This window comes from Quercus suber, unplaced genomic scaffold (genome assembly GCF_002906115.3).
Source record: "Quercus suber isolate HL8 unplaced genomic scaffold, Cork oak 2.0 scaffold_41, whole genome shotgun sequence".
NCBI lineage: Eukaryota > Viridiplantae > Streptophyta > Magnoliopsida > Fagales > Fagaceae > Quercus > Quercus suber.
This window is the reverse complement of record NW_027069506.1, coordinates 1,753,347-1,776,317: the sequence shown is the minus strand read 5'-3', so window position 1 is coordinate 1,776,317 and position 22,971 is coordinate 1,753,347. Positions and strand designations below refer to the sequence as shown.

General features: G+C 35.3%; 1 protein-coding gene across 2 annotated transcripts; it reads right to left on the bottom strand.

Annotated features, from left to right (window-relative positions):
• Positions 1 to 5,594: 5,594 nt before the first annotated feature.
• On the bottom strand, positions 5,595 to 8,901 carry LOC136066636 (high mobility group B protein 3-like). 2 transcript variants are annotated; one of them, XM_065771289.1, is made up of 6 exons: positions 8,676 to 8,901; positions 7,880 to 7,940; positions 7,694 to 7,786; positions 7,548 to 7,605; positions 7,391 to 7,435; positions 5,595 to 5,768 (listed from the first exon to the last, which is right to left on the bottom strand). In XM_065771289.1, the coding sequence occupies exons 3-6, from the start codon at positions 7,783 to 7,785 to the stop codon at positions 5,712 to 5,714; spliced, it is 252 nt and encodes an 83-aa protein (XP_065627361.1). In that variant the 5' UTR covers position 7,786; positions 7,880 to 7,940; positions 8,676 to 8,901; the 3' UTR covers positions 5,595 to 5,711. The 2 variants fall into 2 exon arrangements, with proteins under 2 accessions (XP_065627361.1, XP_065627359.1); XM_065771287.1 differs by lacking the exon at positions 8,676 to 8,901 and having other exon boundaries at positions 7,880 to 8,082.
• Positions 8,902 to 22,971: the final 14,070 nt, after the last annotated feature.

The window sequence follows — 22,971 nt, the reverse complement described above, 5'->3', positions numbered from 1 at the left end:
GAAGAAATAGGTTCGACGCAACCTCGTTGGAGCAAAAAGCTTGGAGGGCTTAGGTACACTGGGTAGATTAGGCTTGGAGGGTCTTTTGCTGTTCATATATCCCAACTACATTCTTTAGTGGATTATTTATCGCTTGGAGGGCAGCGGAGAGGTTTTACGCTGAGGGCTTCGGTTTTTTCTTCAATAATACATCGCGTGTTGTCCTTGTATTTGCATCTCTCTTCCTTTATCTTTGCCCTTTATTTTCTGTTGTGGATGTGATTATATTTGGCTTAGATTGTTTATCAATTCTGTGTTTAGTTTATATTTATGTTCTGCACGTTAATTGTTTAATTATAAGCTTAAATTGATTTTTTGTTATTTGGGGTCTAAACATTCAAGGGTATTTTACACATATTTTGAACTTTCATTTGGTATCAGAGCGGGTACACTCGTTGTGGTTTAAATACCTAAGTGTGATCCTTGACCCTTTTGAGATGGATAGGTCTTAGTCCTTAAATATTCCACCATTTTTTAATGGTAACAATTTTGCCTTCTGAAAAGTTAGAATGAGGGCATTTCTATGCTTTATTGATGACACCGTGGGGGATGCGGTTGAAATAGGTTGGATTAGGCCGGATGCTGCTAAAGCTACTTGGGATAAGGCAGCTCTTGCGGCAGCCAATGCTAATAGTAAAGCTTTAAATGCTATTTTCTGTGGTGTGTCTCCAGATGAATTCCACAAGATATCTCACATGACAGTTGCCAAAGAAGCTTAGGAGATTTTGTAGACAACTTATGAGGGGACTAAGAAGGTGAAGGACACAAAGCTCCAAATGCTTACCACCAAATTTGAAGAGCTCAAGATGGGTGAAGATGAATCTTTTGATTCGTTCTATAGGAAGCTCAACGAAATTGTCATTGCTAAGCTCAATCTTGGTGAGAAGATTGATGATACTAAGGTGGTGAGAAAAATCTTGAGGTCTTTGCCTGAAAACTTTAGAGCAAAAGTCACAGCCATAGAAGAGAGTAAAGACTTGGATGAGATCAAAATTCAAGAGCTAATTGGGTCTCTCCAAACATATGAACTGGGACTACCTTCCCACAAGACAAGTAAATTGCTTGCTCTCAAAACTATCACCAAAAGAATGGATGATCCTTCCGAAGAAGATGGAGTGGAGAAGGAAGCAGTATATCTTGCGAAAAACTTCCGCAAATTTCTGAAGATGAAGAATAGCGGGAAACCATTCAATAGAGGGAAATTTTCATCTTCAAGAGGTGATAGGAAAGAGTTTACGAGGAAAGAAGGGAAGGATTTTCAATCTCCTTCAGACATTGTGTGTTATGAATGCAATGGCTATGGACATCTTAAGAAGGAGTGTCCCAATTTCTTGAGAGGGAAAGGCAAGGTGTATGCCACAACGCTAAGTGATACAGACTCTTTGAGTTCTAATTCTGAAGAAAGTTATGACGGAGAAGGAAACTACTCCGCATTCATGACCATTGCACATATGGAGTCCTCAGATGATTTGGGTACACTTGTGAAGGAGCTTGGGGAGCATTCTGATTTGGAGTCTATTGGAATAGTTGAGAAGTTTAAAGATGAGGACGTTGGAGAAGCAGTGGGATTGCAAGAGACTTACAACTCACTCCTTAAGAAGACTAGTGAATATACTAAGGTGGCTAATGCAGCCATTAAGAAGATGAAGAGGGCTGAGGAAGATTACAAAAGTCTTCTGGCACGATACGAGGAGGCGAAGTGTGAGATTGAAACACTAAATGGTGAGCTATCAGAAGCTTACACAAAAGTGAGATTTCTTGAGCAAGAGGTAATGCAAGCTCATGCAAAGATAGAGAGAGTCTCCTCCCAGAAGTTAGAAGATGTTATTTCATCTCAAAAACCTTCCTCAGACAAGTCCAGGCTGGAATACACTGGAGGAAGTAGCTCATCAGCCAAGGTCATCAAAGAAGTAAAGTTTGTAAAGGCTAAAGAAATGACTATGAATAAGTCTATTCCTGAGAAAATTAAGGCTAAGAAGATGAAAAATGTGGCTGATCAACAGGTGTTCAATAAGTCCCGCAATCAATCAGAATCCAGATATGGAGCTAGAGGAAGATCACTTCCAAGATCAAAGCAGGGTCCTAGAACGAATTATCTCTGTCACTATTACGGAATGCAAGGATATACTAAACCTAACTGTCACAAGCTGAGAGCATTGAACAATGCAAGTGCTCCTCGGTCACGAGGAAAAAGAGACGACAATAGGTCTTGAGGTGGTGAGCGACCAAGAAATCAAAACCGTTATCCCGGAATGATAGACATGATGAAGATGATTGGTGCCTTCACAAATTGCTTGGAAAGCTTCACATGAAGGTTTGATAGTCCAAACTCTCGTACCCAATCCGTAAAGGATAGCACCCCAAACGCACGTGACGTGTGGGTGACAAAGGGTACTCATGCGTAAGCTTTATAATATGTCCATGCATAAATTCTTCCTATGCTTTGTGTATATGTTTTGTTGCATGCTTTATGCTTCTGTTTGTTTTGTTTTGGTGCTTGTTTATTTGTTTCACTTTAAAATGTTTTTACATTGTCTTTGATCAATCTTTTATTACTTTTATGTCAAAAATCCAAAAAACACATAAAAAGTAGAAAATCCAAAAGTTTGATCAACTTTGTTGAGTGTTGTCTTAATGTATGTTTTGCCTTGTACCTTTGTACTAATGGCGTTGTGCATTTAACGAGCTAAGCTTATCTCTTATACACTCATATCATTGTGGAAGAATTTCTGAAATCTTTGTGACTGTTGTAAATAGATTTTAAACATTGTCATGAATGATTAGTGAATGGTTTTGTTGATCTTGAGACATGCATAGACTTGTGTCTATATATCTTCCCACTTTTATTTTTTATTGCTTTTACTTAAAGAGCTCACCAAATGTAAATCTTCAAATGAAAGGTGATATTGAGCTGCAAAAGTCTGTTGCACATACTAGTATTTGACTAGGAAAAAGGGAAAGCAACCAAAATAAAATTTATGATACCCAAAAAGCCAAAGGCTGAATCATCAAGTTGAATTATTGAAAATTTCAGGCATCTATCTCACAATAAGATATGTTTCTTCAAAAAGATCAAATGATATGTTGAAAATGGAGCCAAATGAAAAGTTTCAAAGAATTGTACTCAAGTTTATGTGGGAGGTCATATATGCACATTTCTATAATTGAGATGAGTCTTATTATCTAGTGCTAGTTGTGTATGCCTTGATTGAATTGATTATTGAAGTTTCACATTAGACTAAGGACTATCTCACTTTTGATATTCACACACAACACACAAGTCTATGTTCAATGAATGCCATATTCATTTGTGTGATTGTACTTGTTTAAATGTATTTTCACAGCTTAATCTATGTTGATCAAACACAAAAAGATTTTTGAGTGTTTTATTTTTTTTTTGTAAAGTATTTTGTTTTCACAAAATTGTCAAAAATTTCAAAAACAGTGTTGCCCTATTTTGGCGACTCAGTCGTGGGTAGGTCTAGTCACATGCCCAAGTCACGAGCTTACTCTGAGATTTTTCGTAGCTTACTGGCGAGTCATGGTTGCAGTCGCGAAAAAATACTTAGAAAATTTTTCAAAATTTGAGTTTTTATGGTTTTCACGGCACAATGTGGCGACTTGTTCACGAGTGGAAGGTCTAGTCGCGAGGGTACACAGAGATTTTTGCGGCTCCCCTGGAGACTATCTCGCAGGTAGACCTTCCAGTCGCGAAAAACACTTAGAGAAATTTTTCAAGTTTCTCACCTTCACAGTGTTTCGCAGCTTACCCTGGCGACTGACTGGCGACTTAATTAAGTCACGAAAAACGCGTGTTTTGCGTTTTTAGGACAGTTTTTAAAATTTTTTTTTTCAATTCTTCCACGAACTTCAGTAACTGTTCATTGTCTTCCCCATTTCTCTCTCTCAAACACTTCGTGTTTCTTTGAAAAAAAAAAAAAAAACTTACATTTTTGCATCATGTCTTCATCAAACACCAAGAAAAAGGTATGGGTTTTCTTGTCTTCACCTCATTCTTCATGATTTCATTGTTGTTCTCTTGAATCTGGGTATTGTGATGTTAGTTTGTGTTTTGAGGGGTTCGAACATGGGTTTGCTTAATTTGTTGTGATTGATTGTTTGGGGTTGATCATTCTTGTTGGTTTTTTTTTTTTGGCAGTATACTAGTCGTTGTTCTAATCCAGTGTGTTCGATAGATTTTATACTCTTTAGGTCTATTTTTTTTAATCTTCTCTGTTTATGTGTCTGGGTGTTTTCGTTTGTCTGATACTTTGGGTCTGTTTGTCTTTTAATGCTTTGTGTTTGTCTAATTATCTCATCATGTGTGGGGTTCTGCCCTGAGGATTTCTCTTGCAGTATTCATAGTCATTTAGGCTTGTCTCATTGACATCTGCTTATGGTTCCCACTATTTTATTTTTTTGAGTTGCTGTGATATATATTGGCATCCTCTCTTGGTGCTCATCTAACTTGATCATTTTGTGTTGGCCTGATACTCTGTTAATCTCTTTGTAACTAACTTGTTACTAATGTGTGTGCATTTCCACATTTTGTGTTTTGTTCTTGTTGTGGCCATTTTTGCTTGTTTACAGATGGCTGTATCTCCTACAAAGAAGAAGACTGTTGCTAAGAAATCTGACAAAAGAATGAAAATGGACCCTAACCTATTTAGGTCTATTCAACACTTTGAGAGATATAGGGATTCTTTTTCAAAAGGAACCATCATTCAGGAAAGATTTGTTGATTTCAGGGATTTGAGGGACACATTCATTCCAGATTGTTTTGAGGGTAGAGGTTAGGAAAAATTGCTGAGTGACTTTCCACCTGTTTGTGAACCTCTAATCAGAGAATTTTATGCAAATGCTGTGATAAGGGAGGAGGAGTTGAGTTGTTGGGTGAGAAGAAAGGAATTTACACTACAACAAAATGTATTTTCAGTGACGAAAAAATTCATCACTAAAAGTCCAGTTTTTCGTCACTAAGGACCTTTAGTGACGAAATTGGACTTTTAGTGACGAAACTCATTTCGTCACTATAGCCCCGTCACTAAAAGTCCTGGTGATGAAAAATTTCTTCACTAAAAGTCCAATTTAATTTTTTTTTTTTTTAACTTTTAGTGACGAAAATGTTTCGTCACTAAATGTTTTCCTCACTAAAAACACAATTTAGTGACGAAAATATTTTGTCACTAAAAAAACTTTAGTTTACTAAATCATATTTAGTGACGAATAATTTTGTCACTAAAACTATGTTTGGGTACATATAGTGACGAAAAAATTCATCACTAAAACTATTTTTAAAAAAATTCAGGCACATATAGTGACAAAAATTTTCGTCACTAAAACCATTTCTTACAAAATTTTGCTATATTTAGTGATGAAATTTTTGTCACAAAAACAACTTTTTGTTGCTATATTTGTGACGAAAAAATTCGTCACTAAAACTTATTTTCTATTTTTATTTTTTTCGTGGCTTTGATATTAACCTGTAACCTGTCATTACATTATTAAAACCTCACATTTGAATAACACATTTATAAAAAAAAAAGATCCAGACATTCCACAAGTAAAAAATAAAACAAGTATCCAATTCAAACTCCTTCCATACAATAATTGTTTGCAATACATACAATGACTCTACCTAAACCCTATTTTAGAACTAACGGAAGATGTCCTCATATGTCTTCAAGTAATGCCAAAAGTAAATCCCCTAAAGGCCACCAATAAGAAATCTGCACAAATATAAAAGCAATACTTCGTTAAAATCGTAAATTTACTAAGCTTACAACTTTGTGTTTTATGGAATTTTCGAAACGGTTGCCTAAAACAGATTATAAAATGAAAATTTAGAAGTTGCTGCAACCATTGAATCCCTTCTGTTTTTTTTTTTTTCTCCATGATGGCTGCTGCAACCATTGAAAATGTTGCAAAAAAGAGGCCAAAGCCGATTCTATTTAAGGGGGAGATTCTGGACTCATGGCTAGTGATTTTTCATGCAAAAAGGACAAAGAAAGTGTCATAGAGAGGGACTACAATGATGAGCAAGATGTATGGGATGGATTGAAGTGAAGCCGGTGGGATATGGAAGGATTTAGTGAGTTGGGTGTCCATTGCACTTCCTTGTTGGACTGAGAATGTTTGGAGTTGATGCAAGCCTTGTCCAAGAACCTGATTTTTTGCATACAGTCATTAAGTAGAGGAGCCAATATATTGTAAGAAAAATGATAACTAATAGATATATTAACATATAAACATCACCAAATTTTATTATCCAAGATTTTCAAATATAGCAGAATTTGAGGCCATATAACTAGCTTAATTACAATTAGAAAGAGCTACTATTCAATCCTGTGAATTGAACAGACCGAGAAATAAGTTTAAAGAATGAAATGTCATCATAACTTTATAAACATATAGGGATCCTAAATACTATTTTTTTTTTCATACTGTATTTCAATAATGATTTGAAAGTTTGTGTAGAATTTCTAGGATAAAACAAGAAGCACAGAAAAAGGAAAAAATCATTTTACAAATTATTATACCTGAACTTTTCGGGCTGAAGGGGATTTCCACTCTCAGAAGACAAGGCAACGTTGTTAGATGACAAACCTGCTTTCTTTTCAAAAATCTCAACATACTTTCATATCCTTAACTTATCTTTTTTTAAAATTATTTTTAATTAGATAACATACTTATTATTTTTGCAAATTTTGATCAATAGTACCTCCTATATACAATATTTTCTTTTATGAATAAGGAAAATCTTATACAAGATTTGTTATACAATATTCATTATACAATCTCTTTAAATATTAAAAATAAAACATTTAATTTGAATTTTGGATGGTCATTCGCAAACCTTTAAAAAAAATGGGTAAGACTATCTACAAATCACTTTTATTAGACTTAGCTATGTAGAAATGAAAACTTTGTACAGCAACTCTAAGTCCAACTTTAGTGCACAAACAAAATTTTTTGTTTTTTAAAATTAAAAAAAAAAATAAAGAAATGTGCTCAGTCATTATAGATGTCAGTATCTTTGCGCAATGACAGCAGCTATGGCCATTATCTCAAAGGCTTGTAGTCCTAAAAATAATTATACACGACACAAACTTAGCAAATAAAAATAAAGAGTAAGGGCAGTAATAAACGGAGAAAAAAAAAAATTAGAGTCCTAAAAAAATTTATAAAATCTTTTCTATCTAAGCCTAGTCCTATCAATTGCCAAAACCATGACTCTAGATTTTCCACTAACTTCAAAAGCCTCCAAAAGGGCCCAGTAAGAACAAATTCATGAAACCACATCTAAAATAACCCAGCAACATTCAAAACAAGAGAAATTTAAGAAACTTACGTCATCAGTCATAGATTTCCACTTCTCTCCACCCTCCTTTGCTACCTAAAATTCATTGTAAGTCAAACAACAAGATTAGAAAAAGCTGTCCAAAGTTTAATCACCTAACAAAAAATAAAAATAAAGAGTAAGGGTAGTAATAAATAAATACTTGTACCTCTTTAGAACCCTTAGAATAACGATTTTCTTCTTTGTAAGTCTTCTTAAAGTCATCCCTGACACACAAATTGAAAACTTTTCAGCGCACACACACACACAAAAGATAATCCAAATGTGCAAGAGAGAGAGTGAGAGATAGTATACCCAGTTTGTGGGCAACTGGGAACATTTGGTTCCTTAGACTTCTTGTCAGTTTTTGCTTTCTTTGCCTTTGGCTTTGTTGAACTTGATTTCATCCTGCCAAACAAAAAAAGAAAAAAGAAAAAGAAAAAGCAGTGTTATACCCAGAAATGATTGCATACACAGAGAAAGGGAAGAGAAGAAGAGTACCTGTCTGTAGTAGTGGGTTTCTTCTTGGGGGGGTCACTGGGCTTCTCCACAATCTGAGCCTCTGAATCCAAAAATAAGAATTAAGAAAAACTATCTATCTTCTTCAGAAGAATTGTAAAATGGAATATATTAAGAAAAACAGACCGAGATTCAATTTGATTCATAGCTGCTATAGACGAAAATGCCTTCCAGTTTTAACCCTTCTAAATAATCCCAAATTATGAATTTCGAGGAGCTGACCCCAATGTACAATGAGCTATACACACACATATACGTACTTATAATACAAACATATTTATACAAGAACCCAAATCAGTTTGACAGGCGATAAAGAGCTTCCAAAATTGAAACCTTCAATCTGATCACTAAGTTAGCAGCTGCATTATAGTTGAAACTTATACAAAACAAAAGGCAATAAACCAATTATCAATAGCCAGTAGTTCATACACTGCTCTGGTGAAAACTGAAAATAGTCCTACAAAAGAACCCAATTCAACACCATTATAACAGGTTCTAAAGTAGAAATAGAGAGAGGACCATGTAGAAATAGTACCAACATTGAAAAATAAAAATAAAAAACCAAATAAAGAAACATAATTCACTTAATTCACTTTTCAAATTCCTTTTATCACAGAACAATGGAGAAAAAAATATAAACAAACCAAAATAAAAATGAGAAAAATAAACAAACCAAAAAATATAAATAAATCAAAATAAAAATGGAGAAAAATAAGCAAACCTCATATATGGGTTGAAATAAAATTAAAAAAAAAAAAAATCAAGTTGAAGAACTTACATGGGTTGAATCTGATGGTTGAGATCAACGACGACAGTGGGAGATCAACGGCGACACAACCCGACGCTAAATGATGGATCGTCGCCGATGGTCGCTGAGTCCGTCGCAAGGATTGATGCCAATGACGAAGCTTAATCGTCGCAATCGGCGATCGCCAACGGCAATGCTTAAGCATCGCGATCGATGACGATCGCCAATGCTTTAGCGTCACCGTTGGCGATCGGTGTGTGTTAGAGTCGTCGGCGTCGCCGTTGAGCTTAATCGGCGACGGTTTGAGCTTTGTCAGCGACGGCTGAGCTCAACGGCGACGGTGGCTTGTGTTTTTTTTTTTTGACCGAAATGGCTATTGAAATGTTTTGTGGCTCTTGGTTTCTTTTTGGCGTGCTGGGTATTGAAATTATGCTTATAAGTCTTTAGTGACGAATTCTAGTTTCGTCACTAAAGACCGGGCTTTGTTAAGATTTTTAGAGACGAAATTCATATTTCGTCACTAAATCATACTTTTAGTGACGAATTGTGATTTTGTCACTAAAAACATATAAGTGCAAATATATTATTATTTTTAGTGACGAATATTTTTCCTCGCTAATTCTTCCTTATAGTGACGAAAGGATTTTCGTCACTAATACTATCCATAGTAATACCTATAGTGATGAAATATTTCGTCACTAAAAATTTCAACTTTTAGCGACGAAATATTTCGTCACTGTAAATTAATTAAACCCGCGCCAAAGTTTCCCTCCACTGGTGCTCATTTTTCAGATCATAATAGCGACGAAATTTATTTTTTGTCACTAAATGTTATAATTTTTTTCATTATTAGTGACGAAATTCATATTTCGTCACTAAAGCTGTATTTTTAGTGACGAAAAATATTTCCTCACTAATTTTCGTCACTAAAAATACATTTTGTTGTAGTGTTACCTTAGATGCTCATGACATTGATAAGGTTCTAGGGCTTGAGGGTTTGGAAGATTATGAATTCACTAACTATACGGACAGAATGCTTTCTCTAGACATTGTCCAGACTAGAATTGGTGGGGTTAAAGAAAACAAATGTCTCAACACTTCTGATTTTCCTAAAGATATGAGGTGTCTGACCACCATAATGATGTACAATCTGTACCCTATAAGGAAGATGACTACACTGACAAATGCCAAAGCCATCTTTCTCATGGAACTTAAAGAAAAAACCTTCATTGACATCAACTTTCACATCTTTGACACTATAGTGGATGAGACTAGAACCACCTCAAGACCCAAGTTGATATTTCCTAGTCTTCTCATGAGGATCTTCAGAGCAAAGGGTGTTGCAATCCCTCAGGATATCAGTCCTTTGCCTCATCTATCAGCCATAAACAAATTTACTCTCACAAGGATACAAAGTCATCTTCCAGGTGAAGAAGTGGAGGATGTCCAAGAAGAAGGGGATCCAATGAGACTGAAGCAGAAGCTGCAGAACAATTAGTCACACCCAAGAGCAGAAGAAAGAGGAGTAGAGTCTCAACTTCATTAGCTGTACCTCTTGATGCATTTCAGATTATCCTGGAGAGGCTTGATACACTCAAAGAGGTTCAAAATCAGCATACTAAGAGGATGACAGCAATGCAGGATCAGATTGATGTTCATTCAGCTAAGATTGACAGCTTTCACACCAACTAGGAGCAATGACCCTTTGGCCATTCTGGTAAAAAAGGGAGAGACTTTTTTGGGCAGTTCTTGAGGGCGAGCTCTAGTTTAAGGAGAAGCTTTCATATTTTTTAATGATGTTATGTCTATAGCTTTGATATTTTGTTTTCGGTTAACTGCTGTTAGTATAGGTTTGTTACTCTGTGGTTTCAGTTTTTTTTTTTTAAAAAAAAAAAAAAAAAAAAAAAAAAAAAAAAAAAAAAAAGTTGTTGTTGTTGTTGTTGTTGTTGTTGTTTGGCTAAAACTCTTAACTCTTGGATAGTTTTAGTTCAGTAGTTATTTAGTATATAATATGTTGTTTATTCAACATTTACTTTTGGAGTTTATGGTTTGTATCTGGTACCTTTGTAAGCTTTTAAGGTTCTGTTTATGCTTTGTGCCCTTGTTGCTTTTGTAAGCTTTTAGGGTTGATTATGCACACTTGTAGGCCTTTGTGGTTTGTACCATGCTTTATGCAGCCTGTGTGCTTTGCTAAATCAGTACTTATAACTAAGTGTTATGCATTTCCTTCTAAGTACTGTCACTCTTGTGCCCTTGTAGGATTTTTCCTAGATGCATATACTTCTTGTACTGTGCATTGGTTGAGTGTTGGTCATTCAAGTGATGTGCCTTGTGTTTGTCAACTTGAATGTCCGGATGTTCATTCCAAGTGTGAATGAACATTGTGATCACTTGTTTATAGTGATTGCTTGTTTTGGTCTTGCCTTGATTTATTGCTTTATTCCTTTGTGCTTGATCGCATTTTGCTTGCTCCATATGCTTTACAAGTTTTCTACATACAATGAGCTTATTGTGTTGTTGTGTTTTAGGAGTTCTTGTTCTTATGGTTCAAAAGCTTCATAGATTCTAGAGTTAGGTGTGAGTGAGTTTTCCAATTGTTCCCAACTCACGTGTTAAGTTTAGAGTTTATTTTAGGGTTTTGTCACAGAATAGCCAAAGAGGGAGATTGTAAGGTTGAAATTATCAACCATCTTGTTGGCTTTATTCCGTGCTAATTTGCTTGTAATTTAGCACTTAGTAACCCTATATTTAGGTGGGATTCATGTAAGGGTAATGTGTGAAGAGAGTGTGAAGAATTGCTCAACATTGTGCAAAGAAGCAGAGACTCGCAACTAGGACTCGCGACTAACTCGCGACTTGCAAGCCGCCAAATGCTATGTACGTGAGAAGCATGCGGGAAGGTGAAGGGTCACGCCAGCTGTTGCAATACAAGACAAAAGTCCCAGGCTGGCTAGGCCGTTACCTCGCGACTTGAACTCATGACTTAGATAAGCCGCGAGGTCAAGCTGCCAACCAACCCTGTTTGGCAAAAACTGACTCTTCGTATTCCAAACACACACTACTATATATAGACCCCTATACCCACGAAATCAAGGGAGCTTCCAAAGAGAATTTTTGTGAGAGAAACCCTAGAGAAAAACAAGATTGCCTCATCCCCAATCTTCACTAAGAGACTTTACAAATTCCTCTACTCTCTTCCTCTCCATTGATACATCCTTGAGAGGTCATTGACCAAATACTTTTCTCATCACACCCACGTCTGTGAAAAGGTACATTTGATGCTAAGGGAAGCAGTTTGGAAGGGACCAATGACTATTGGTTGATGCTATAGTTTAGTAGTGGAATCCGGTAAGCTAAGGAAGAAATAGGTTCGGTGCAACCTCGTTGGAGCAAGAAGCTTGGAAAGCTTAGATACATTGGGTAGATTAGGCTTGGAGGGTCTTCTGGTGTTCATGTATTCCAACTACATTCTTTAGTGGATTATTTACCGCTTGGAGGGCGGCGGAGAGGTTTTATGCCGAGAGCTTCGGTTTTCTCTTCGATAACACATCGCATGTTGTCCTTGTGTTTGTATCTCTCTTCTTTTATCTTTACCTTTTATTTTCTGTTATGGATGTGATTATATTTGGCTTAGATTTTTTATCAATTCTGTGTTTGATTTATGTTTAAGTTCCGCACGTTAATTGTTTAATTATAAGCTTAAATTGATTTTTTTTTATTATTTGGGATTTAAACGTTCAAGGGTGTTTTACACACATTTTGAACTTTCAAGGCTGCTGTCTATGAGGCCAAAAGACCACATGCAAAAGGTCCTATTTGACGTGCTTTCTCTACTGCCTATGGGGGGAGAAAAAAACCTTGAGAGTATGGGTGAAGCTGCTGTCCATAGGGCCAAGAGCCTGTATACTAGAGAGGACAATATCATATCAGTTGTGAATGGGTGGATCCCCTAACTAGTCTATGTGGTAGTGTGGTATATTTGTAATAATTTACCTTATATTAGATATTATGGTTTTGGAAATTATATTGTTGGTGCTCACAGATTATAGTATATAATTTGAAGGTATTTACTTTGAGAAACTTTGTGTTTCATTATTTAATCAGTCTTGTCATATTATTATTGAAGACGAAACTTGCATTTCTCCTACCCCCATTAATTATGCTACTTACTGGGCATTAGCTCATCCCACCCTCTAACATTTTTTCAGATTTATAAGCTATACCGTAGGTATGAAGCTTACTTCTTTGGTGATGATTAGAGTGTTATGTTAAATTTGGAGACTCTTGGTGTAAATGGTTGGTGACTCGATCTTGCTATGTTCAACGAGACCTTAATTAATTCTATTGGAGGTGGGTCGCTTGAGGTTTGTTAGCCTTTGGCGTGATAGGCCTAGACTCAATGTTAAGGTTCTTATTCTTGATAAGATTGTGACTTTGTTTAATTTAATTAGAGTTTTGAAATAAGGCATGTAGATGGGGTTGTAGCTCTAGAGCATGGCCTTAGGCAATGCCAAGAGCGTGAGAGATTTGTCACTCCTGATGGTGGTGAAATTGATGAGGTGGCAGACAGGATCTATGCTAGGATTGCTAGATCGATCGAAGGTGGCGAGCATAGGTAGGAGGGTTGTTCTTTTGGGGAGTTCCATAAGCAAAACCCTCAACCTTTTAATGGGGAGCCTGACCCATTGGTTGCTAAAGATGGAAAAGTTATTGAGAGCCTTGAACTACTTGATTTTGAGTTATTGGGTTCTACCCCTGTCGGTGATACTTTAATGACAAATCTTGTGATTAAGTCTTGTATTATTTGTATTAAGGATAGAGAGTTATTGGTTGATCTAGTGTTAATAGATATGCATGATTTTGATGTCATTTTGGGCATAGATTGGTTGGCTTCTTACCATGCTAGTATGCATTGTTTTGAGATAGAGGTGGAGTTTAGGCCTCCAGGTGAATCAGAGTTTCTATTTATAGTTTCATGTTTGCCTTTACACCTCATGTGGTATCTAAGGATGGAATTACGGTGAATCCTAATAAGATAGAAGATGGTTAATTGGGATAGGCCTATAAATGTGAGTGAGGTTAGAAGTTTCTTGGGCCTTGTTGGTTACTATAAAAGATTTGTAGAGAGATTTTCCCGCATTGCAGCTCTTTTGACACAATTAACTTGGAAGAATGTTAAATTCAAATAGAAGGAAGTTATATGCTAAATTAAAGAAGCGTGAATTCTAGTTGAATCAAGTAGTGTTCTTGGGTCATGTGAGAAAAGCTTCCAAGAGCTAAAGTGGAGATTGGTCATAGCTCTAGTGTTAACTATCCCTTCAGGTACGAGGGGTTTTGTTATTTATAGTGATGCTTTTCATAAGGAACTTGGTTGTGTGTTGAAGCAAAATGGGAAGGTTGTGGTTTATGCCTCTTGTCAGTTGAAAAATTATGAGAAAACTTACGAGAAAAATTACCCCATTCATGACTTGGTGCTGGCCACAGTTGTTTTTACTTTGACAATTTGGAGACATTATTTGTATGGGGAAAGATATGAGATTTTCACTGGATCATAAAAGTTTATGGTATTTATTTAACTAGAATGAGCTAAATATGGGGCAACGACGATGGTTGGAACTGGTTAAGGATTATAATTGCTCTATTAATTGTCATCCTGGTAAGGCTAATGTTGTAGTTGATGCTCTTAGTAGAAAGCTTTCAAGTTTTTCAGTTGCTTTGTTAACTCGAAAGAAAATTATTCGTGATCTTGAAAGGATGGAGATTGAAGTTGTTATAGGCCATTCTGAGGCCTACTTGGTTAGTTTGAGTGTTCAGCTAACTTTGGTAGAAAGAATTAAATTGTCATAGGCCAATGACTTGCATTTAAAGAAAATCATGGATGATGTGCATAGTGGAAAGAAATCTAAATTTCTATTTCTGAGGATGGTGTTTTGAGATTTGGGATTAGACTTTGTGTGCCAAATGATCTATTGATTAAAAAGGAGATTCTAGTGGAAGCGCACTATTCCCCATATACAATACATCTGACTAGTACAAAGATGTACCATGATCTTTGTGAAAACTTTTGGTGGAATAATATGAAAAGAGAGATTGCTCACTTTGTAGAGCAATGTTTGATTTGTCAGCAAGTTAAGGTGTAGCACCAACAACCCTCAGATTTGTTGCAACCACTTCCTATTCCCCAATGGAAGTGGGAGAAAATTACTATGGATTTTGTTTTAGGATTGCTGAGGTCTCCTAAGGGTCATGATGCTATTTGGGTGATTATTGATAGAATAACAAAATCAGCTCATTTTCTCCCTTTTCGGATGAACTACTCCCTTGATCAGTTAGTTCAGCTCTATGTTGATGAGATTGTGAGACTTCATGATGTACCTACTTCTATTGTTTCAGACAGAGATCCAAGGTTTACTTCTCATTTTTGGGGTGATGTGCAAAAGGCCTTGGGTACTAGATTTGATTTTAGCACAACTTTCCACCCTTAGACAGATGGATAGTTTGAAAGGACTATTCAAACTTTAGAAGATATGTTAAGAGCATGTGTTTTGGATTTTAAAGGGAGTTGGGCTAGTCACTTACCTTTAGTGGAGTTTGCATACAATAATAGTTACCATTCAAGTATTAGAGCAGCACCTTATGAGGCTTTGTATGGGAAAAAGTGTAGATCCACAATTTGTTGGGATGATGTTGGAGAACAAAAAATCTTGGGGCCAGAGATTATTCAAAGGACTTGTGAAAAGGTAAATCAGATTTGTGATAGACTACGAGCAACCCAAAGTAGACAGAAAAGCTATCATGACATTAAAGGAAGGCTTTGGAACTTGAAATTGGAGATAAAGTTTTCCTACAAGTTGCACCAATGAAAAGAGTAATGAGATTTCGTAAGAAGGGTAAGTTAGGCCCCAGGTTTGTAGGGCCTTTTGAGGTCTTGGAGAGAGTGGAAGAAGTTGCATATAGAATTTCTCTACCACCGACCCTGTCAAGAATTCATAATGTTTTCCATGAGTCTATGTTAAGGAAATACATTCCTGACCCTTCACATGTATTGAGCTATGAGCCTATTCAGATTAGAGATGATTTGTCATATGAAGTAATTCTGGTAGAGATTTTGGATCGTAAGGAGCAAGTCTTACACAATAGAACAATATCTTGGGTAAAGGTGTTTTGGAAGAATCATTTGGTGAAAGAGACATCTTAGGAGTCTGAGGATGTTATGTTGTCAAGATACCCAAACCTTTTTTTAGGATCAAGGTATGTAAAATTTCGAGGACAAAATTTTTATAAGAGGGGAAGAATGTAACGTCCCAGTCACAAAAAAGAAAAAAAAAAGAAAAAAAGAAAAGAAAAGAAAGGGGTTCAGATATTTTAAGTGTCCCATGTGCTCCCACCTACCCACCATTCTCCATCACTCATTTTCACAGTATCCCTTCTCTCTTTTGGCCGGTCAACAAGGGTCCTCTACTTTTGTTTTCTTTTTCATCTTCTCACAAATACAAGCACTCATCTCACACTCCTTCACACTCTCCCACTGGTACCTCCATGCCACCATCTCCACCATCATTTTCCGGCAATGTCACCAGAAAATCTTTAGGAACCTCTAAGCATCTTCATCTTTTATTTGAGGTAAAATTTCTAATCCTTTTGGTGAGTTTTATATTTTGCTTGAGGTTATATTTTTATCTAAGCTTTAATAATGATACCCATGTGATTTATAAGCACTGAAAGTGATATTTATGTGTTTATATGTATGAGTTTTGTATTGGTGAAATTATTTGATGAGTGAGTTTATGGTTTGTGTTAATGATGACTATCTAAGGTTTATTTATGGTGGAAATTTAGGGGTTTTGAGTTATAACATTTGATGGTTGGTAAATCTAATTTTTCCATTGCTATTGGGTTTATTTGGAATTAGTTGAAGTTATAAATTTATTGTCTTGGAGGATATTTTGATTTTGCTTACATAGGTCTCTTGATGATGTTGTGTAAATTTTATGGAAGCTAGTCATAATGTTGGAGATGATATTGAATGGGTTAACTTTATAAATTGGAGTCTATGTCTTGTGAATTAATTTGTTGAGAAACTTTCGAAGAGGAATCTGTTATTGATGAGGTTAAATACTAGGCTTGCCTAATTAAGTGCTTATTTGACAATTCCTAAATTGTAGCTGGATACAATTCTAAGCTTTATCCTTATTGTGTTTGTTAGGACATATGTGTTTCACTTGTTAAGAACATATGTCATTTTTTTATGTAATTGGCTAATCCTTTGATAAAACGAACTTTACTTGTATTTGGATAGATTTAGGATGTGTTTAATACTTCAAGAAACATGTTGTTCAAGTACAGTATTAAAACCATAAAGATTGGACCAAGAAACAAGTGAAGAAAAACTGTTCAATAAAGTTGGACAGATAGCTGGACACCTGCAGATAGATAGCTTGGTAGTTTCTTGACACCTCTCAACAGCTAGGCTATCTATCGAGATTTTCAACTTCTTCTTATCGCAATCTCGATAGCTTCTCGACAGCTAGTGGATCGATCGAGAAAGCTCCTGTCTCCTTGATAGCTCCTTGATAGTTTCTCGATAGTTGTATCTGTTGAAATTTAAATCTCGACACCTCCTTGACACCTCTACAACAAAATGTATTTTTAGTGACAAAAATTAGTGAGGAAATATTTTTTGTCACTAAAAATACAGCTTTAGTGATGAAATATGAACTTCATCACTAATAATGAAAAAAATTATAGCATTTAGTGACGAAAAATAAATTTCGTCGCTATTGTGATCTGAAAAATGGGCGCTAGTGGAGGGAAACTTTGGCGCGAGTTTAATTAATCTATAGTGATGAAATATTTCGTTACTAAAAGTTGAAATTTTTAGTGACGAAATATTTCGTCACTATAGGTATTACTATGGATAGTATTAGTGACGAAAATCCTTTCGTCACTATAAGAAAGAATTAGTGTCGAAAAATATTCATCACTAAAAATAATAATAGTTTTGCACTTATATGTTTTTAGTGACGAAATCATAATTCGTCACTAAAAGTATGATTTAGTGACGAAATATGAATTTCGTCTCTAAAAATCTTAACAAAGCCTGGTCTTTAGTGACGAAACTGAAATTCGTCACTAAAGACTTAAAAAGCCTAATTTCAATACCCAGAGAGCCATTTCAATACATAAACATTTCAATACATGTTTCGGTAAAAAAAAAAAAAAAAAGAGCAAAAAGCCGATTAAGCTCAACCGAAAAAACCCAAACCACCGTCACCTTTGAGCTCCCACCGTTGTCGATTAAGTTCAGCTGTCGCCGATGAAGTTCAAATCGTCGCCGATGAAGCTCCGTTAAGAGCCAACCATTGCCGATTAACCTTAACGGCAACGCTTCAGTTCGCCGTTGCAACCCACATCGATACCCACTCCAAATCACATCGGCGACCCTTCGACTTCCTGGCGAGCCTTCGCATTCCTTCGAATCGGCGATCCTTCGACTTCCCGGCAACCCTTCACATTCCTTCTTCCCGGCGACCGTTTGCCTTCCTTCGAATCGGTGACCCTTCGCCTTCCCAGCGACCATTCACCTCCTTCGAATCACAATCGTTCGCCTTCCCGGCCACATCATTTTTCCGTTAGTCACATAAACAATAATGCTAACTATAATTAACTAAAGAACTAACAGTTCTCATTTTTTAAACTAGAGGGACTAATAGCACTCATTTGAAATTTAACAGACTAATAGCGCTCACAAAGTAAACATTAAGGACCAATAGTGTAGTTTCGCCTAAAATCAACTTTTGGGTTCACTTGCTAGCATGTAAATAGTGGTGTCAAACATGGAAGCTAAAGATAAATTCCATCTTGAAGCATCAATCGAAGCTTGTTCACCTCTTTTATTCCGTTTCTAATTTCTCCAATATGGTCACTACCTTCTCAAGGATACAAATTGAAACCAGAATTTCAATTTGATTCTCTCTCTATGAACCGACCTTTTATATTCATTACCTTGGGTTTTTTTGTTGGGTACATGAAAGAGTGGAAATCCCATAAAGTAAAGTTTATTTATTTATTTTTTTTGAGAGTAAAGAATTTGGAAGAATATTTTATGTAACATGGTTGGATTCAAGTCACAAACTTATTTTTTGGGGTTAAATACAGGAACGGCTAAAGGTTTCAAGCTAGGGGCTTGGAGTATAAGCAAAACTATAAAATAAAAAGTAAAAAATCCAAATAATAAATAATTAACCAAGATAAATACACAAAATCATTGTTTTATAATATATTAAGATGCAACCATCTACTAACAAAGATAAAAAAAAAAAAAACAAAAAAACAAAAAAAAAAGATATTGTTTCTTAATATTGGGCTAGCTAAGATTTTTAAATTTTTTTGAATCTTGTTTTTGTTAAGTTTTTGAATTGGATAGTTGCTAGATAGGCTAGACTAATTAGAGAAAACGGACCCATCTACAAAAATGATAAATATATCCAGTAAAAAAAATTTCTTAGGACGGGGTCAGGCCCTCTTGGGTCCATCTCTAGTTAAATAGTATCTTTATATGTTAGTCAAATTTCCGTACGAAGGTATTTGATGCGAAACTTTTCATGAGGAAGTGGTTATGATATATGGAATAAAGTGACAAATAACCTTTATGTATACAGAGGGGGTTGATCCACAGGATATGCCATTGGAATGGTGAACTTACTCTCACAATAGAAAAGAGAACGGAGAGAGAGGAGAAATATATGAATTTCTTTGCATTTTATTTTTTCTTCTTATTGGTTTGGAAACTAGTACGGGTGCAGTACTATACCATGCATGTACCCTTCGAATTCTCGATCACATTTATTACAAAACTTTAAGAAACTCTTCATATAGGAATGTTTTAAAAAGTCAATAAATATACTATTGACAAATTTCCAAATATAACATAATTTAAAAAGTTAATTAATCTATATCCCTAAAGTTTAAACTAATTAATGAAACAAACTTTGAAAACTTGTACCCCCTTTCTTTTTCTTGGTCATAGTTTTAGAATCACAAACTAAATTTTTTTGCTATAACTTTAATGTGATAAACTGTGAGTGATTGTCTGCCTATCACTTATATATAAGTAATGCAATAGTTATAAGCTATTTTACAACATTTTTACAAACTGTTGATATGACTAACCTTTTTATTGGTTTTCATTTAGGTCCACCATTAACATCACTTTTTCATTTTCCAATAACTACTTACCACATCACCAGTTTGTATATTTTTTTTTTTTTGTAAGAAAGTTTGTATCTCTAGCATACTCCATATATATATATATATATATACCATTACCGTTATTAAATTCTGTAAGGACGTGATGTAAAACCTATGTTTTACCCTTCCAATCCCAACATATTACACATTATCTTATTACATATTTAAAAATAAGCACAACCACACCCAATCAATTCTAATACTCATATATAAATCCAACAAAATTAGGAGTTTATTGGGATATTGTTAGGTGTTGTATGATGTATTGAATGTTAAGTAAAATGTTGATATGGCAATCTCTTATTGGAATGTGTAAAACATAGGTTTTACACCATATCCTTATCAAATTTGGACTCTAATTTCACATACATATAATTAGGGCGTAATAAAAGTAATACACGTGTACAAGACAAATACTAGGTTTCTTCTCCGAAATTGTGAGTTCTTTCTTGTACAATCCTTATCGAACAAATTGAACATAAAAGAAATATACCCTGTAACAATTTCCCCAAATTCTCCAAAAACAGTTGGACTAATTTAAAAAAATTCTCCACCACTTTTCCACAATTGAAACATAACCCAATATATAACCAAAACATGAGGAGGAATTTCGACCCTAACCATTTTTTTTTTTTTTAACAATCAAATTTATCTCCAATCTAGTCTTAGGAGTTCTAGTCACTTAGGACCACTGAGTGAGAGAGAGAGAGAGAGAGAGAGCTGTAAAGTAAATTCCTTGGCGATTAGGTTATGTTGCGGCCGTTAAGGATGGTGAAGATTCGACAAATACTAGGTTTTTTCTCTGAAATTGTGAGTTTTCTTGTATAATCCTTATCGGACAACAATTGAACAATTAACGTGCCCTTAGCCATACTCTTGCATGCTTTACAACATAACGTGCCCTTAGCCATGTTACAAATTAATTGACTACTTATTTCTTTAAATTACACCATTTTATTATATGAACCTTAAAATTGATAAAACCAAGTTGAATTACATTTGTTTTATAAAATTATTTAGATCCGTTTGGTGCAAATTCATATTCTCTATCAAAATCTCAAGACCTTAATTTCATAGTCATAATAGGCTTCTACAAATGTTTTAATTTTCTTCAAGGCTTAAAATACCTCATATTTTTATTTTAAAAAAGAAACCCATGTTTTCTAACTAAAATTATTGTGATGTGAAGCAAATAGTTATTCTTATCAAGCAATGATGATTTGATCGGTCCATAAATATATATTTTTTAAATAAACTACAGTGTCTATTTTTGTGGTCTTATTAGCATCAAAGTTTTTAGATTTGGACTAGACTGAGAGGTCGGACCGTGAAAATTGGGAACTGAGATGAAAATCGGTTTTTTAAGCATAAAGAACTGGATTTTTTATTAATTCTGTGAACCCTTAAAACCGGGGTTGGACCGCACGAACCAGTGGCAAGAACCATGCGGTCCAACCCCTTAGCAATTAAAAAAAAAAAAAAAAAAAGCAACTTAACAAAATTTTATTCTACTTAGCCCTTTTAGAACTAAAATGAGCTAAGCTTACAATAAAGAATATTGGATTGCCCTTTGTGGAAGATCTCAAGTTGGGAGGTGGAATTGAGTGATGATTTTAGGTTACTCTTTAGGATAAATTGATAATATTATTTTGTTGCAACTTCCAACTGAAGATGATTATTTCTATGGTAAGTTATTAGAGCTTTCCACTAGATTTGTTGAGAAATAATGGGGAAAATTTGAAAATATGGGAGTGAAATAAGCTATCCAAATCATAGTTCTCAAAACCGGACCGGACTGAACTGGGAGGTTGGACTATGAAAATTGGGAACCGAGATGAAAATTGGTTTTTTAAGCATAAAGAACTGGGCATATGTGGTAATTCTGTGAACCCTTAAAACCGGGGTTGGACCGCACGAACCGGTGGCAAGAACCATGTGGTCCAACCCCTTAGCATTTTTTATTTTTTATTTTTTTTTTATAAAAACAACTTAACACAATTTTATTCTACTTAATTAAATTATCTATCTCTTACAAGAAATTAAAAAAAAAAATTATAATTAAAATTCTTTAAAGATATTCAACTTTACTTCAAAAATTAATCATAAATTTTAATGTTTTCATAGTTTTTATTTTATTTTACTAACTTTCTTATTTAACTATTAAATATATGCTTGAAAGTCATTAAATTTCCCTCACATATATAGATATATTAGTCAATTTTGCTAGTTTTATAAATTTCATATATATTTAGGCTTTAATTAATTATTAAATTAATTATGATGTCATCATAGTTCGACCCCGGTTTGACCTCAAAAACTTTGAATCTCTCTCTTTTACGGTTTAGTGAACGGTTCGGGTCTGAAAACCTTGATCCAAATTCCAGGTCGCTTTTTTAGTTCCAAGTTCTAATGAATCCTGTTGTGGGTGAGGTATTGTAGAATGTTGGAAAATGTAGCTAGAGGCCAAGACAAAGAACCGCACCTGACACCTCAATGATGCTTGCCTGAATTGGTACTTTAGAGCATATTGGCACCCCAAGCCAAATGCTGAGTTTCTTGTACACGCCATCCTGCATTCCTGAAACGATGGGTTTCTTTGATTTTTTTTTTTTTTGTTTGGTGAAACCCAGGCGATGTGATAGTTTTCTTGTGTGCTTTTGCTGATGATGATGGGGGACGATGGCAATCTCAAGAGCTCCTGCAACCACAGCCATCCAATATTAACAAGAACGGAGCTCCTCGGATGGTGCCGAGGACGAGCTTTCCTTGATAAGCTCAGCTTATTTCTATTTGATCATCATGTAAATCCTTTTTAGTCGTTTTCCGTTGCACTAAAGCCTAGCTCTTTGGCCCACTTTCTACAAATTCATTGTACCGGGTCCACTGAGCCTAAATCCCATTCGTTTTTGGGCTTGGCCCGAAAACTGAGACCCTACAATTAGCGCCGTCTGTAGGAAGAGCTTGGGTGATAGTTTAGTGCAATGGGTAGCTAAGATAGGATCAGGCCCTCATGACCAGAGCCCTCGTAAAAGGACATTATGGTGGCTAGTTTACTATGCCTGAGAAGGACACTACA